Source organism: Antrostomus carolinensis, unplaced genomic scaffold (assembly GCF_000700745.2).
Source record: "Antrostomus carolinensis isolate BGI_N321 unplaced genomic scaffold, ASM70074v2 scaffold14329, whole genome shotgun sequence".
Lineage (NCBI taxonomy): Eukaryota > Metazoa > Chordata > Aves > Caprimulgiformes > Caprimulgidae > Antrostomus > Antrostomus carolinensis.
Genome location: NW_010339355.1, coordinates 5,035 through 22,134, shown reverse-complemented (window position 1 = coordinate 22,134; position 17,100 = coordinate 5,035). Strand labels below are relative to the sequence as shown.

Here is a 17,100-nt window from a genome sequence, read left to right as displayed (position 1 = left end):
ATCTATAAATGTAACTACAACGCACAGACCCACCACTTTTACAATATTTGAAAAATAAACTTATTGCATTCTCAAAAGCTTAAAATGTTATAAATTTTTCAAAGTGCCTGCTTCATTGTCAAATACTTTATCTCCTCTAAGACAAATCCCTAAGGCATGACAGCACTTGCCATACATGTCTATTTCCAAATAGTTGGAGTTTGGGAGTTTTGTTTAAGAGCAATTGCTCTGGAAAAAGGTGACCACTTATCAAAACTATGCAGAAAAAATTACACTAATATCACTACACATTTTTTCCCCTGAAAAGATTAACATGGACACTATTTCTCTGATATTAAAAAGTGGGTTTAGAACTAGGTGATCTTTGAAGGTCCCTTCCAACTCAAACTACTCTTTGATTCTATACATGGTACTAAAAGTATATATAAGTATCTTTTCTAGCAGAAAAACACACAAATGTAGATGGATATATGAGGATTGCTTATATAACTGAATTTCTGACAATCACAAGTTTCAAGAACTAAGTGAACAGTCTCTTGGTTGGTTGGTGTCAGCGTGTGTGTTTTGTTGGTTATGTTTTTCCACTGAACAATTTAAGTTTATGAAGGAAAACAGGGAGAGAGGAAGAGGACTAAATATCAGTTTTCAACACTTTCCTACTCACTAGGATGGCTTAAAACTGACAACATGGGTACTGAACTTTTTCGCTAGATATAACCAGAACTCCCTTTTCCAAATTTATTTGGATGTTCACTCTATGGCAGGTTAAAATAAGTTTAAGTGTCAAAAAAATGCTTTAGCATCATTCTCAAGAAAAAAACCCAACCCCACATTGCAGAATACCGAGAAATACCAAAGGGTTGTTTGGGGTGTTTTTTTTTAACTGCATGAGTTTAAAGAAGGAAAGCAGAGAGTGTTAACAGTATTTTTTCTGTATCTAATTCAGAAAAACATGCTAGGGGAGAAAAACCAACCGTGATTCCTTAATCATGAGAAAAGTAGCATCATGACCACAAACATCACAATTTAATGCTATACAAACTACATTCTTAAGAAACTAATCAACAGTACTTTTTATATATTTCAGTACTAAAATGTACAAGTATACTAATTATACTTACATTGAACAGCATAGGAAGCCAGAAGAGTAGCAGTATTATAAGGACAGGGCAATCTGTTTTGTTTTGTTTTTAAAATGAGAAACAAACAAAATTACATATTTCATACGAAATTTGGTTATTTTGAAAAGCCTAATCTTTCATAGTCTATGAACAAATTGGATAGATATCATTACAAACACTTCTGCTTGCATAAACAGTAATTTATTTTAAACATATTTTTATTTTTGCAGGTAAAATCCCTCACCATTAACTTTTTCTCAACCAAAGTTGCATTTAATATTTAACAGAACAAAAATGTCTTACCTTCCAGTAAGAATGTCCTGTTTAATTTGCAAAAAATACTGGTACCTTATTAAAAAACCAAAAAACAAACAACATTATAATGAAAAATAAAATTATATAATAATTTGTCATCAATTTAATGTATTTTGCTTTCAGTTAGCACAAAACTAAAACTTGACATTTTGCATGCTATTTCTTAAATTCCTATGGAAAGGAAATTAAACTGTGATTAGTAAAATAATAATACAACTTTTTAAATTAAACTAGTTACAGGCTATGAAGTTCTACGTTATATTTCACTAAAAGGCTGCAAATTTCACATTCTACCCATTTCATTTGCCAGTACTTATGCTGAACTTAAAGTTTAAAAGAAGGAACAAGAAGTGCCTTCATGATGAATGAATGTGAACAACAGAACTATTCAATATTGCAATGAAATCTGAAGTTCACATCTGTGTATGGAGGTACCTTAATACAAATGATTTGTAGATAAAATTAATTTCTTCTCATAGGGTATTTTTTTATCACTCTACTTTCATTTAAATTAAAAGAATTACTCTTAGTTTTTTGGAGTTACATTCTTAAATACAGGTTGTGGATTCTATTATGTCAAACACCTTCCAACTGACTTCCCTTGAACATCTGAAGTTTTCTTTAATTATGATGTGAAACAGGTTTGTTTAAGAAGTTCATCTAGTCTTCTCATGCCCAGCCTTTCAAGTCAGGAAGGAGATGGAAACAGCAAAAGGAACAGATGAACACTTTAAAACAAGAACTATTTCCCATCATACAGTGGCAGCAGAAAAAACTATGACTTAAAAACCCCAACAAACCTGAAACTGCTAACAGATATCCATCTAAATTACTTCCTTTGCTTCTCCAACAAAACCTAAATATTTTGTTAATGTCCCAGAATGAATTTTTTGTTCATTCAATTTAGTTCCTTCATATTTCACTCAAAGGTTTTAGACAATTTCAGAGAAGCATAAATGTTTATATCAAGTGGCAAATCACACCTGCTATCAACCTCTGTGTCAGTGGAGGCTGAAGTGAGGTAACAAACAAGACTTACTGAGATGGCAGGATGTTAGCACAAGCTTAAACTTACAGCAAAAATCCCTTATAACAGGGCATAAAAGCAGCTGTAGAATTTAGACACTAATGACTTTTGATTAAAAAAAAAAAGTTCCACTGAGGGGCAAATTTAAACATCCTGCTGTCTTAGAAGTTTATTCTGTTTTGGGATATCCTACATTAGAAAATCAAAAACACCTAGTTTAAGTTTGATTGAAACCAAACATTGAGGATTTCCTAATATTAACTTATACTAAGAAATTAAAAACAAAATTTATCACTTTATCACACATAACACGACTTCTCAAAAAATAGTGTAGTCTTCAAAAAGTGGATGAACTACCACTTTAAAGACTTCCACAAACTTATACAAATGTACACACAGAAATACGATCATTTACAAGCTCAATATAGTGGAAAGGTAAAATATTCCATATTTGAAAGAAAATGAGGGAAAACACTTGCGAACTGACAAGCAAAGATGTCAGCCCACGTGCTCAACTCCTACAAAACCATCTAGAGGTTCTTTGACTGAACAGAAAGACAAGAAGCTTAGCTTAAGGTATTAACCTCAAGAAGTTTAAACAGAGCCATTAGCCAGGCTTTAGAGACCTCCAAATACTTTTTTGCTTTCCACTTAAAATGTATATTGAGATAAAAAATAGACAGATAAAGTAAAATTTCTTTACCTGTCAAAAAGCGATAAATGACAAGTTACATTTATTTATATATTAAAAGGATATGCTTCACACTTGGCTTGAGCATCTCTTCACAAATATACTGAACAAATAATTTTTCCCTATTTTTCCTGTAAACATTTATGGCTGCAAAAATGTGGGTCAAAAACATTCTGTATGTGCAGCTGCAGCTTAATTTTATTTTGTTTTAGTGTAATGCTTTATTAGAAATGGTACTTAAAGGAACCTCATGATTAAGGACCACCAAGCAGAGTTAGTTTTCTGTCCACTGTTTTCAGTAAACAGTGAAGTTAATTGCTCATTAGCTAACCACCCCAGTTTGAACATGGAAGCCTCACATATTATTGAGCAAAATGGGAAATCAATAGAAGCTTTAGCAATGTAGATCTGAAAAAGCCTTCACAATAAATTCAGCTAAAACAAGGAAGGTGGCATTGCATTACAATGTTTTAATCATCTTTATACATATATATATATATTTATATACACACCCACATATATATCACTAGAAAAAGATAAGACAGAACTATTGCTAACTAGAGTCAACTTTAATAAGCAAGTCTTTCTGCCATGAGCAGAACTAATGAAGCTCCATTTCCTACCAAGACAAGATCCTAAAGCTAAACTTTCCAACATGAGCTGAGCTCCTGCTGACCTTTCCTGACCCAGGGCATTCATAACCTGCCTCCCTCACATGAATTCACAGAGGTCTAATAAGATACAAGCCTGCACTGAACCCTTTCCTGATGTCCATTCATGCTGTCTTACATGTTGACTCATTCCTGTTTTCATTTATAAAAACTGAGCATCTTTGAAAAGTCTCAGCTTGAGCTGGAATTGTCAGAAGACTGCGCTTTGTTTTTCTTTTTTAAGGGGTGAATACTGATTACATGACAGGACCCCATATTTGTGACATGGCATCCTAACTTCACTCCAAAAAATCCCATAGATAATAACTCTCTCTTTATAATAATTCTAAATACAAACAAGTTTTCTCAGGGGCAATTAGGCCTATTATCAAAAAAGGCAGAGCTGACCTAGATACAGCATTCATACATTATTTCTCACCTAAAAGGATGCTGTATTTAAGCTTTGTATTTACAGTATAACATTTAAAGTAAATAGTTCTCCTTTTCTTCACTGATTATTTCATATTGATCAATATTTACTGGTTTTTCCATCTCATTAGGAATATTACATATTGTCCTTTAATTCAAATAACACTTTTTTCATTATTCAGATACAGTAAATTGCAAAATGTTCTCAGAGTAAATATTTCAGTAAAACAAAGCCTGATCCAGGATCCCTGAGACTCGTTTTATTAAATTCTGGCTGCACAGATATGTGCAAAATTTTGTCCAAAATATGACAAATCAGAAGAAATTATAAACAAATGTGGACTCAAATTTTCACAGTTTTGGTACTTACGTTTCTAAAGCTAACTTTAATAATTTAAATATTGTTTTTTGAATGAGGCTGACGTGTTTTCAGAATGGCTGACATCCAAAAATTCCAATCTGTCAAATCATGCCAGTTATGTAGAGGACCAGAACTAATTAAGAATACTGAAAATTTGAGGCATTTCTTCAGGGACTAATTGCAACTCACAAGCCTCCTATCTTGATTCACACTGAGCATTTTCTTCAACAGACTTCAATACACTGCTGTCAAAATAAGCTTACATGCTTCAAACAACAACTACAACCATACAAACAGAGATTAATTTTATTAGTGTCAAGCAGAAAATTGGGGGCGGGGGTGGGGGAAATCAAGAAAAAATGCAGAAAGCTCAGGAATTTTTTTAATCACAAAGGAGAATACAAGTAAAGATAAAATTAAATTGTACTCATTGGTGAATAGTGGGATTAAGTTTTTCCTCTCTTCTCTATTTTCCCTTTTCTTTTTCTACTTGGTAGTATTTTCTTCGTGTAGTTACTTCACTTTGCATATAAATTTGGAAATTTATTCACAGAAGCTTTTTGTTATATTGATTTGGTGCAACTGCACAGTTCATATCTGTAATTATTAGGCAAAAATTAGAAGCTTGCACATATGACAAAGTATTTAAAAGAAAATTTCCATGTTATACCTAAAAAAAAATTAATGACCATTTTCCCCTTAAACATAAGCCTTCTAGAAAAATGTTTTATTGGTTAATTAACTAGACCTACCTTGTATATTCTTCTTGGAGCTTGTTTGGGTCACTTACAAAAAACTTAACTCTGAAGTTCAAACTGTGAGGAGATCCTCCTATGGTTAAGAAAAGTTATTTCTAATTAATCAAGGTACCCTGGAAAAACAGCACAATAATGATATATGAATTGACCAAATACATACATGTACTCACTTTTTAATTGTTTCCTGATAGGTTTGTTTGGATCCAGCCACCTCTGGAAAGAGACAAATTATAACACCAACTTTAGAGAAACAAAAAAGTACAAATTATAGCCTTATACAGCAAGTAACTGTTGCTTTTCCATCACTTTTTGTCTTTTACCAAAATGACTTACTGGTATACAAAGTCTTCTTACTGATTCTGGAAAGACACCAACATTATTATGAACAGTTGTTCTTGTCCTTCTTCTCTTGAGATTAACCTCTGTTGTCCAGATACCCGCCTCCTGCAGTGCTAACTGGACTATGACTTGGTTCTATGATTGTCACACAAGCCTGAGAGAGGTTAGAACTCAACCATGGTGTGTTTAACAATCTTCAGCTACCCTCTAAACTGATTATCTGAGGTGAACTAACTGTGGCAATGAAGAGCTACAAGCAGGCTATTTACCCAATTCAGAAGTTAATTTGCTTAAGCTAGTTCCAGTTTTTGACTCTGCATTTTGCAGGTCTGACACATCCAGGGAGCGATCCCACCGGCTCACAGATTCTCTTCAATTTGTCAGCCTGCGTGTCAGCTCTGGTAAGTCACTAATTGGGATTCTGGAAACCAGGGGCTCAGCACTCAGCTTACTGGATTAAGGACTACAAAACAATTTCAGCAAACGGCACCCAATCTTTATCATTTCTACGGGAGAACACTCTTGTGGGGAAGTACAGACAGATCTTTTTAAGAATCAATGCTGCAAATCTCAGAAGGAAGTATGGTTCTCTGGAAAGACATAAAAAATGTTTAAGCCATTCCAGCAGACTCTGCACATACCAGTGTTGTTCAGTGAACTCATAAATCTTTCTTTTGTTATAAATACTGTTCGATTCCTCATCCTGCCTTGCAATGCAAGCCCACAAGCCTCAGGAAAACGGTTATATGGCCACAGTTCCCAGGAAGTGATGGAGATCTAACCCTGTAGAGCTGATATGCATCTAACTACCTCACCTTTATCACAGGGCTTTTTATCTTTTTCATGTGAGGGAGGAGGCACAGAGGTACCTGAGCTATCTGAAACACACTATGGATCTGAAGTTAGTTGTGAGTCATTTTATTCATTGGGAATAACAAATAATGATGACTACAACCAAATGCTGTATCCTTGTACTGGATGACTTAAGAAGAACTAAAGAGACTGTCTGATACCATGTTATACCTATGATGATTTAAAAAAAAAAAACAAAAACAAAAACAAAAACAACCTCACACAGGATGAATGAACTTTGAAGACTAAAATGTAGAGGGGCTTAAGAAAGGGCTCTCCAGCCAGGTATATGCATGAATTTTATACAAGAATCTTTCAAAAAAATGGTGAAAGATACTTGGGTAAACTTGGGTTATGATCCAAAATATCTGATAAATGCACAGACCTGACCGATAATCCTCCAATTTGTTGTTGTTGTTGTGGGAAATGTTAAGATTACAGTTAATCCAGAAAACCTGGAATTGAAATGCCTAGCAGAAAAGCTTGCATTTACATTTTCTTCTGGTTGTAAAGATCAATTTGATATGTACTAGCATAGTCCAAACCACAGAAGCATAACTTTTTTTTGAACCGTGTTTAACAGGCAGTATCCATGTTTTCAAGTGGTATATAGAATCATAGAATGGTTTGGGTTGGAAGTTAAAGATCATCCAGTTCCAACACCTTCCACCAGGTTGCTCAAAGCCTCATCCAACCTGGCCTTGAACGCTTCCAGGGAGGAGCAGCCACAGCTTCTCTGGGCAACCTGTGCCAGTGTCTCACCACCCACACAGGAAAGAATTTCTTCCTAATATCTAATCTAAACCTCCCCTCTTTCAGTTTAAAGCCATTTCCCCTTGTTTTATCACTACCTGCCTTTGTAAAAAGTCCCTCCCCAGCTTTCTTGTAGGCCCCTTTCAGGTACTGGAAGGCCACTAGAAGGTGTCACTGGAGCCTTCTCTTTTTCAGGCTGAACAGCCCCAACTCTCTCAGCCTGTCCTCATAGGAGAGGTGCTCCAGCCCTCGGATCATCCTCATGGCCTCCTCTGGACTCATTCTAACAGGTCCGTGTCTTTCTTGGATCATTGGATCCAAATGCAAAAGGTGATTTTTCTCTCTTGGAAACTGCAGAGGGTTAAACCACTTAATATTGTAAAGAAGCTGAAGCTGAGAGGATTTAGGCAAAAGTACTAAAACTTTATGAATCAAGGTTGCTTGCTGCTAGCAAGATGTGTCATCCCATTTACAACCCGGTAAGTCTGAGAGGCAGGTAGATTTATTTGGTGATCCATGAAGTTTGCACCCCAGTTCCTTGGAATGTCATTTCTGTATTCTCTCTTCCCCCAGCAACAATCCCTGCCTCGGTCCATCCTGCCAAGGGCACGCCAGGACCCACACTGACAGTTTTTGCTGCACCCTCACTCCCACTGTGCCCCAATATCCCCTTCTCAGCATTGCTCCAGGCATCCACAGCCAAGACCCGAGCCAAAGACACCACTCCAGCTGTACACAGCATCAATGCTTTCTTGCATTGACTTTTACTGTGGCATTAGTATTATACAAAAATATAGAGCTTGTGAAGTTTATGAAATCCACGTTTAGGCACAATGACGGAGATTTCACACTCAATTAGCAGAAACCCCTTTTCACCATCATCTTTATTTCCTGCCGCATTGACTATATCTGAGTAATATTCTGCTGTGTTATTTCACAAGTAACTGGAATACTTGTTAATCCAATATGTTTTCTTTGTCCAAATAAACCCAGTGTAAAAGTAAACTGATATAAAAAAACTAAAATTATTCAAAGCCATGAATCCTTCAAGCTTATATGACTAATATTTGTAACATTTCTATTTAGCTCTGACACATTGTTTTCATGGCAACTAGATACATGCTGAAAAGCCAAAATATTTAGAAGTTGAAGAACACTAAACCTTTAAAGCATGTGCTTATATCAAATAGCTGTGAAGTCATTCTTCTTTTAGACTAACTCTTGGTCAGATTCTTCTGTTACAGTGTTGGGTTCAGCTGCTTCCAGACAGATAAACTAAAAAGAGAGCTTAGAGTTCTAGGCCTTGGAAAGACAGATAAATGAGAATGAGAAATACTATAAATTTCTGAATGTTGAGTAAAATAATGAGTGATATTCAATTAAATACTTCTAAAACAAAACTGAAAAATAATTCAGCCTGTTCTACAGCATACTTGTGTCTTTTCAGCATGGAAACAAAGTTTAGAATAAAAAGATTAAATTAGGCCAACTTAACAATGTCTTAACAGAACTATCCACAAAGTTACAAAAGAAAACTTTGTTCTATAACTGCGCTATACAGCTGTCCTGGTTTTTGCTAGGATAAGGTTTATTCATATTAATAATCTTAATGTTACTAGAATCTAGAAAAATAATATAATTAAGAATAATTTGCTCTCGAGAAAAAAGAAACGCAGAAGTAGTTCAGGCAGAAGAAAATTTATGGCTGTATTGTGACTTCTTTCTTCTTCTTCTACATTAAAAAAGACATTAAAATAAGTAAAAAGAAAAAACTCCAACCTCTTAGTACGATAAAAAAAGTATCCCTTCTATTTAGAACAATCACTCTTAATGGTAAAATAATAGTAGACCAAATCTGCACTTAACAGAGAAAGTCGCACTGTCTTCCGAAATTCACCTTAGTGACTGAATGATTAACACTTTACAGTGTCACTTATCTCTATAGATCACATTCTGCACATTTTGTGAACAAAAATTGCTTTTGACACACAAGTTGGTAGATAAATTTAGACTCCATCACTGTGAAAGGCATATAATGGGAATTAGGTAAGAACTGTATTATAAGGAATAATACTTAGTCAAATTGCAGTTTAAAACAAGTATTGAACATTTGATACCTATAAATGAAAGTATTCAAGAAGTATTCTTCAAGCAATCATGATCTCAACACCAGAGATATAACTATTTCAGCCACTGAACATTACAGCCGGATCTATTCATTTCTACTGGTGAATTATAAAGTGATTTACAAAGTTTCAGTCCTATGGAATTTACTTTCAGTTAAAGTACATGAACTATTACAAACACTAATTTTCAAAGGAGTGTCTTCCTCTTCCTGTTAAGGTGATGAGCTGACAGCCCTTGTTAGATAGTGGACTATACGAAGCGCTACTAAAAGACCCACCAGGTCTAGAAACAAAAACGCCATACAGGACAATCTAAAAACCCCGAAGGGGAAGGGGGAAAGAAGTATAAGTTTCTATCTCTTATCCCAACTGACCTTTTAAGGTATTATTTCTAAACACAAATATCAACATTTTATTCCAAACGTCTAACTATGAACATTTAGTTTTACCATAACTGCAAGGTGATACTGACCCACTCAACTGACACAGCTGGAGAAGATGGCACAACATTGCAGTGGCTTCTATTTACTTCTCTTTACAATGACACAGAGCAGGATGATGAACATTATTATGAATTATAAAATCATATTTATAGAACAGAGTCAACTTACAGGGTTATCAGTAGATTCATCAGCCAACTGTAAACCAAAGTAATCTCTCTCTGTCAAATCGAGATGCTTGAAGACTACATCCAACAGAACTTGTCCCTGATCATGTTTCTGCAGAGAACAAATACATATATTGTTTAATGAACAAATATATAATCGGACATACAGACTTCAGGTGGGCAGAGCACACACACATTTCTTCAGATGTGCTCAGCAGCCTAAATTTTAAATATCATTAAGTGCATCCCCCTATTTTTAAACAACCTTCATCTCTTATTTAAACATAAGTAAGGAATTATTCTTCCTCTTTTGTCATTTTCTGACAGTAAGAGTTTCTTATTTCTCAGCTAGCTACACAATTATTCCTGAAAGCCATTAATTTGATAAATTTGATACTTAAAAAGAATACCAAATAAAAGGGGAAAGGTGACAGGGCAAAGGGAACAGGGAAAAGAGGACTAGGATGTAGTCCTCTTTTGTAGCCTTGTGAGGGTCACTGAATTTAAAAGTACAGGTCTGTAGAAGTTATTCTTATTTTATCTGAAAATCTATTCCTGAATCTAAATGAACCAGCACACTGAAAACCTTTCCAAAGTTAAACAGCACAGACAGCTGAAGCAGCCAAATATCTGAGAAGTGTTATTTAAATGCATTCTCTCAAAGATACTGCTTCACTCGAAATTAACTAATTCAAACGAACTGAATAACAGTAACATTGCTTTTCAGAAACAAGTGAAGAAACTTGATTTCTACTACAGGGATAAACCTTGCCCACAAAATTATATAAAAAGAATCTATAGTTTCTGGCACCTCGTAATTTATTGCCTAACCTGAAAATACTACCAACACAGTTATTGAAACACTGAGTGTGCCATTATGACAGGACTCAGTAAATACATTCGGTGAAATCTGAAGGGAGTTTCCCAAAGAAGTTAAAGTGTGATAACTTCTTCAAGTACAAAAGACAAGGAAAAAGTCTGCAAGAACAATTGTCAACAGAAGAAATGATGAAAGAGATGACTGATACATTTTCCACCCAGATTTTCTACTTCTCTGGCACCAAGGAAGCTTCTAAGAATCTTCTAGGTGCCAAGTATTATTGATGCTACAGTGGATTTAACACATCTTGCCTTGTTTACTGTAGGCAATAAGATATTTTTAAAGTTTTAAAACAAAAAAGCCTGCTGCTCTGCTCCCAAACGACCTCACTTCTCATAGAGATAATACAAAAGTTTAATTTTACAGCTGTTAGAACAGAAGTATATAACTAAAAAGTCAGAAGAAGGTTGCAAGAATTTCATTAATATTCACAGATGAGAAAAATCTACAAGTCACATTAAGACATTTCTTAACATCTAAGAGCATCCTATCAAAACTCATTTTTTTGGTTAGCTGAAATTACACTGAAGTTGCATAAACTGTCAAAATCATTTATTGGGGGATAAAAATTCCAAGAAGTTTGATAATTTATTACATAATAATAAAAAAACCTGGAAAATAGTTATCAACAAGTTATGCTTGAAATGATCCCAGCAGGAAAATCATAGCCACAGCTATGATTTTTTTATTTTTTAAGTTGAAATTACCTAAGGAATATATTTCAGGTCCCATATAAATTTGGTTAAGTTAAAGTGATCTAAGTATTATTATATTTACTTTGAAAGATCACACAAAAAAAATTTTGAAAGCATACAGAGAAAATTTCTTGATGTTTAATGAAATGAAGAGCCAGTAGGAGCACCATTTTTAAAAAGTTCACTACTGAAAAATTTACTTTCCAAGAACTAAAAACAAGTAAAGAAAAAAACAGATGTTAACATAATAAATACACAATAGTATAAATGCATAAGGCAGTTTTTATGTACAATTCAAAGAGTAACTTTCATTTTTCCTAAATTAGGAGTTTCTGATAGATTTTGAAATAAACCAGTAATCAGTACAATTTCTGCAGCAAATAAAACAAATTTTAAAATTACATAGCAACACTAATTGCTTCTTGGCATTTTTCCCCATGTAGATTTAAATCAGAACTCGAACTAAGAACTGGTGACAGTAACTATCAGAAAATGGTACATGTTTGGAACTCAAGTTATGTTTACCACAGCTGACATGTTACTTTAAACAACATGCAAATATCAGTTCTGTAGCTTTTTCCCAATCTAAACCTGAGAATTTTTACTGTTTCTTAAATATCCAAATAGATGTTTCCTAACGAAAATGCTTAGAACTTGCTGATCAGTTTGAATTTAGTAACACAGAACATCATTTCACGACCACAAGGAAGGTATTTCTCCTGGGGCAGAGCAGCAAATTTGGTAAGCGAAGACTAGTTTCAACTTGAAGCATTTGTTTTGATCACAATGTTTTACTCTCTGTGCAAAATAAAGATAAGCATCTAGTAAAACCAGACCTCAGTTTAACCCATCTCTGATATTTATATAATGATGTTGCAGCTTGCCAGAGCAGGTGAAGGTCATAATCCTGCTTGTTGTGAAAGGTCCAGAATATTTGTAATATTATCATAACTACTGAATAGCTGTTATAAATTATAAGAAGTATGATAACAAGTTTCTACTTTTGCTTTTTTTAACAAAAAAGAAAAAACAATAAATGTGGATTAGCAAAAAAAACCAAACTTGCTTTATTCCTACAGATAAAGTTAAACATTTTCCTCTTAAATATACTTAAGTTAAAACATATTTCCTCTTAAAACAGGGAATAATGGAAAAACATATGAAAAAGGGGAACTAACATGAAACTGCAGTAGCTGGATACAAAACTTGACAACACTTTTTCTGAATGGGAATATTAGAACATTATGTGTGTTTCTTAGTAGTCACTGCAGGAGGCAAAACGTCTAACAAGTTTTGGCCTTTCAGAACAAATTTGACATCAACACTAGATATGACATATTAACTGCATGCTATGAAGTATCTCTCATCCAGTGGCTAACATCTAGCACCACTAGATATGTACACATTAATTTCTAATGGCATGTTTGAAAATTTAGCAAAACATATGCAATTACATAGATTTAATGTGTGTTTCCCAACTATCACCACAACCTTCCCCATTTACACTACTGACATTCTAGTTCTGTTGCTGACCTACAGAACTAGCCGCATCTGCAGCAAGCACCAGGAGATACTGCTGCTGCACCACTTCAAACAACTTTGGACTTCTGACAACAGAGGAATGGGATGGCAGGTCCTGGGCTTTCCTTGGAGGGGGTCAGACCACCCCGCTGCTCACAGGTCTGTGGGAGGTTTTGCTGTTCCTCACTAATGAGACCCCTGGAACCTCCCACTTTGCAGTTCACTGCAATGCTTGTACTGCAACTGAAGCGAGGGGGTCCCCCAACAGCCAGCACTGCACTACTGTTTCCTTTCATTCTACAGCTTACCTGAGCTTTGCAAAAAGTTATCTTGTTTTTACAAAGGTTTTGAAGCAGACTATTTAATTTTTTTGGTCAAAGTAAAAAGGGAAGTAACTAAGTAATGCTGACAATTAAATTATTGAAATTTTTCACTTCTAGAATTACAGGGTGGTTGGTGTGGGGGGTTTTTTGTTTTGTTTTGGGTTATTAAAACCAATTAAAGCAATTTGATATTGAAGAAGCAGGTTTACAGTAATGCAAATCATCCTGATCATGTTATTAAGTCATCCTCACTTCTTTCAGCTATGCTTTCTATGAAGTATGCTTTTTGGGGTTGAAGTAGGTGTCCTATCATTTGGTAAGAGCATTTTATAGAAAGGATTTCTTATACTCTTCAAACATATGCACAGGTTAGTCACAATTGATTCTTCTGCTTGCAACCAAAATAACTTTTGTAGGGTTACAATCCACAGGGATTATTTGATTTGATTCGTTACGCTCTGTACAAGGTAAGGCTCAGCACAACGAACGCCTGTTTTGCAGATCAATGGAAAAGGTTGGTTGAAATGTCAACTTAGGACATGTCACATACATCATCAAGAGACATTGTCTGTGATCTGTACTTTGTGGTTAGAGAAGAAACAGCATTTCAGTAGCTTTTTATTAATACAGTGCTGCATACCCCAGATGATTACACTTTAAAATCATTAGCATAGAGAATACATATAGCAATCACCAGGAGAAAAAAACCCTGCTAATTTATTTGATGTTATCTTTGTTCTTCCTATTTTGAAAACAATTCCATAAATATTTATTGCCAAGTACTGTGTCAACCACAATAAAGTAAAACACAGCTATAAACCCTGAAAATCAGTATACCATGTAGGTTAGCCATATATTTGCTGTGATTGAATGCTTTATTACTCCCTATTTTTGAAAAAAACAGATTGAGGCTAAGACCTGAGATCAAAATATTGAGCACCAGGAGACTTTTTATTCTGCAAACTCAGTTTTAATAGACAAACTTGCAGGCTGATCTATATATGCAGTAAAGCGTGATCCATGCAACTGAAATATTTAGTACACTAGGGAGGTGGGGAGAACATATTACATAATTTTTTCTTAGGAGAGACACAATCGACATTGCAGGATTTATAACTGGTGATTCTACTCTACACAAGCACTGGCATTCTCTAACAACATATAGCTTTTGAACACCTAGATCAAAAAGAAGTATAACCTCCCATACCTATTGTACAGCAATTGTTCCTTATTTTAGCCAACTCTTATAAAGAAACAAAACTCTGCAAGGCAGATATTTAATGCATGTGAAAGCAGAGCACCCAACATTTACAATTTCTCATGCACTTTTAATGCCTTGTCTTCAACTACATCTGCATATACTGCTTTTTGGCAGGCAGTATAGACCTGTTAGCAGGGATCAGATATAGAAGAGCAATGACATATTGTGGGGAAAAAAGGGAAAAGGTATGTAGGACAAATTATTCCAGAAAGCAAATGAAGCTTGATGTTGATAAATTAAATTCTTTGGATGTCCCTCCCCCAGCTCCTTCATCCAAAATTTCCGCCCTTAACTACTCAGAAGTCCCAAAAAGTTACACAGCACCTGAATGAACTACAAAAATATCTTAAGAGAACAATCCAAAACCTTCTATCTTGATTGAAAAATCTAAACATAATCACCAGGTCTACCTCTAAATCTTAAGCCACTCGACACTGAATCCTTGCAAATTTTTGCTGGATAACAGAGATTTTGCTCCTCTGATAGGCAGCTGCACGCTGCACAGGCTCTAACCACCTGATTACAGAACAGAGAAATGCAACCACTCTCACAAATCTGCCCTAAAACATTAAAATGTATCAATATCCTCACTAAACACTGGATATCAGAATCCAATATAAATACTGAGCATTGCAACTTATTAAAATAGTCCAAACTAAACACTCCTTCAGTTTCTCCCCCACTTCCCAGCTGAAGTCCCACAGCTTTATTTCACATCAAGCTAATCCTTCATTCCACTCACTGAAGTTCAACTTTCTCTTGAAAAACTTTAATAATCATGCCACCTGTAACTTTTACCATCATAATATTCAACCTTTCTCCACGTAAGTCATCAATTCTATAACTTAGAAAGTCAAAGCTGAGTTCTCCTGCCCTAGGACACCTCACAGCTTCTCTCCTGTTGAATTTTGGTTCTTGTCGCACAAAGATCACTTTAAATGCTTTAATGTTTTCTTGTGAGGTCCTTGCCTGTTTGTGGGGATTCTTCCTCAACAAGTTGAAAGAAATGGCTGCACTTGTATAAACATAAGTACAAAATCATGAACATTTTAATTTTAGCTCTTTATCAAGGATTGCAGATTAGAAAAATCTAATGAATAACCTATTTTAAATTCCAGGCTCATATCTAAAAATTATTCACTTCTCCCAGTAACTGTCCTCAGCAATCAGCTTCCTATTTTCTTTCCTGCCATCTTCATTAGTGCCTTAGAAGGTAGTGAGTCTAAGTGAGGGAAATCATAGAACAAGAATATAATTTGAGAAAAGCAAAAAGCAAAGAGATACTTTAGCTGTACCCAAATATAATCATACACATGACTGAACAGTTAGTTACACACTCAGGAGAAGAGTTACCATTACACCTTACTCATGCTCAAAATGGAAAAACCAGAGTGGAGTAAAACAACAGCACACTTCTCACTCAATTTGGGGGCATAACTGCCCTCCATTACCACTATACAACTTCAGCCCATGAAGAAAATACTAAGCTATGTTTTGTGTACTCAATTTTGAAGTGAAGTTCTATCAGTACTATAGAGGATGCCAGAATGACTAAGTTCACAGTGGCTTAGTACGTACGTGTACAAGCACGCCTGCCTGAATGCAACTTCCTTTTCTGTTCCATACTCAACACTATTTTCAGAGTCAAACTCTGGCCATACAAGTCCAGCAAAGGAAAGCGAGCTCAGTGATACTGATTGACAATAAGTTACTTACATTAACTCTGAAAACTTGTACAGTGTTATCCAGGAGAAGAATGTTGCAGACCACCTCCGTATGCTGCCTGTCTCGTGCCAGCTCAGATGCTCGTACATTGTAGGTTCTGCCAGCAGGCAATCGGAAACGTGCGGTCATTACTGTCCACACAGGGTCTTTGGGCAAAACAAAAATAAAATTTAAAAAGATCAAAAAGTGCAAATGCAAGAATGTCATTCTTCAAAGAAAGGTCAACACACAGCAAGTCCATTGTTAAAAAACTCCATCACAGACAAAAGAAAAATGAGCACTAAATTCATGGTATCCAATAACAAAATAACGTCTTGCAAATTACAACACAACCTTATCCCAATATCCCCAGTCCTTTACTTCCTCTCCATTGTCCACTCCCTCCCTATTTTAAGGTTGTTTTGTGGGTTTGGTGTGTTTTTTTGGTGGTGTTTGTTGGTTTGGATTTTTTTTAAGATTTAGAATACCATTTTCACTTAAAAAAAACATTGTAATGGTTGGGCACCATGGCTACTAGGCTCCCAGTATTAGAGGCCATTAAGTAATTAATTTCAGTGTAAAACAGCAAAAAAATAAATATGCCTACACCAAAAAGATTTATAGAGAAAAAGCATGCAAAGAAAAGAACAGCAAACACACAAAGATTTTGATGCATTATTCTGCAAA

At 35.1% G+C, this 17,100-nt stretch overlaps 1 protein-coding gene across 1 annotated transcript in view; it reads right to left on the bottom strand.

Moving 5' to 3' along the window:
* The window catches only part of PTPN4 (protein tyrosine phosphatase non-receptor type 4), a 67,075-nt gene extending 50,488 nt beyond the window's left edge, over positions 1-16,587 (bottom strand). Inside the window, exons 1-6 of the mRNA XM_010175820.2 lie at positions 16,426-16,587; positions 10,034-10,141; positions 5,523-5,565; positions 5,347-5,425; positions 1,425-1,469; positions 1,122-1,174 (exon numbers count right to left, since the gene is read on the bottom strand). Coding sequence (XP_010174122.1) covers positions 1,122-1,174; positions 1,425-1,469; positions 5,347-5,425; positions 5,523-5,565; positions 10,034-10,141; positions 16,426-16,563 — 466 coding nt within the window. The 5' untranslated portion in view covers positions 16,564-16,587. The remainder of the gene's footprint in view (positions 1-1,121; positions 1,175-1,424; positions 1,470-5,346; positions 5,426-5,522; positions 5,566-10,033; positions 10,142-16,425) is intronic.
* Positions 16,588-17,100: the final 513 nt, after the last annotated feature.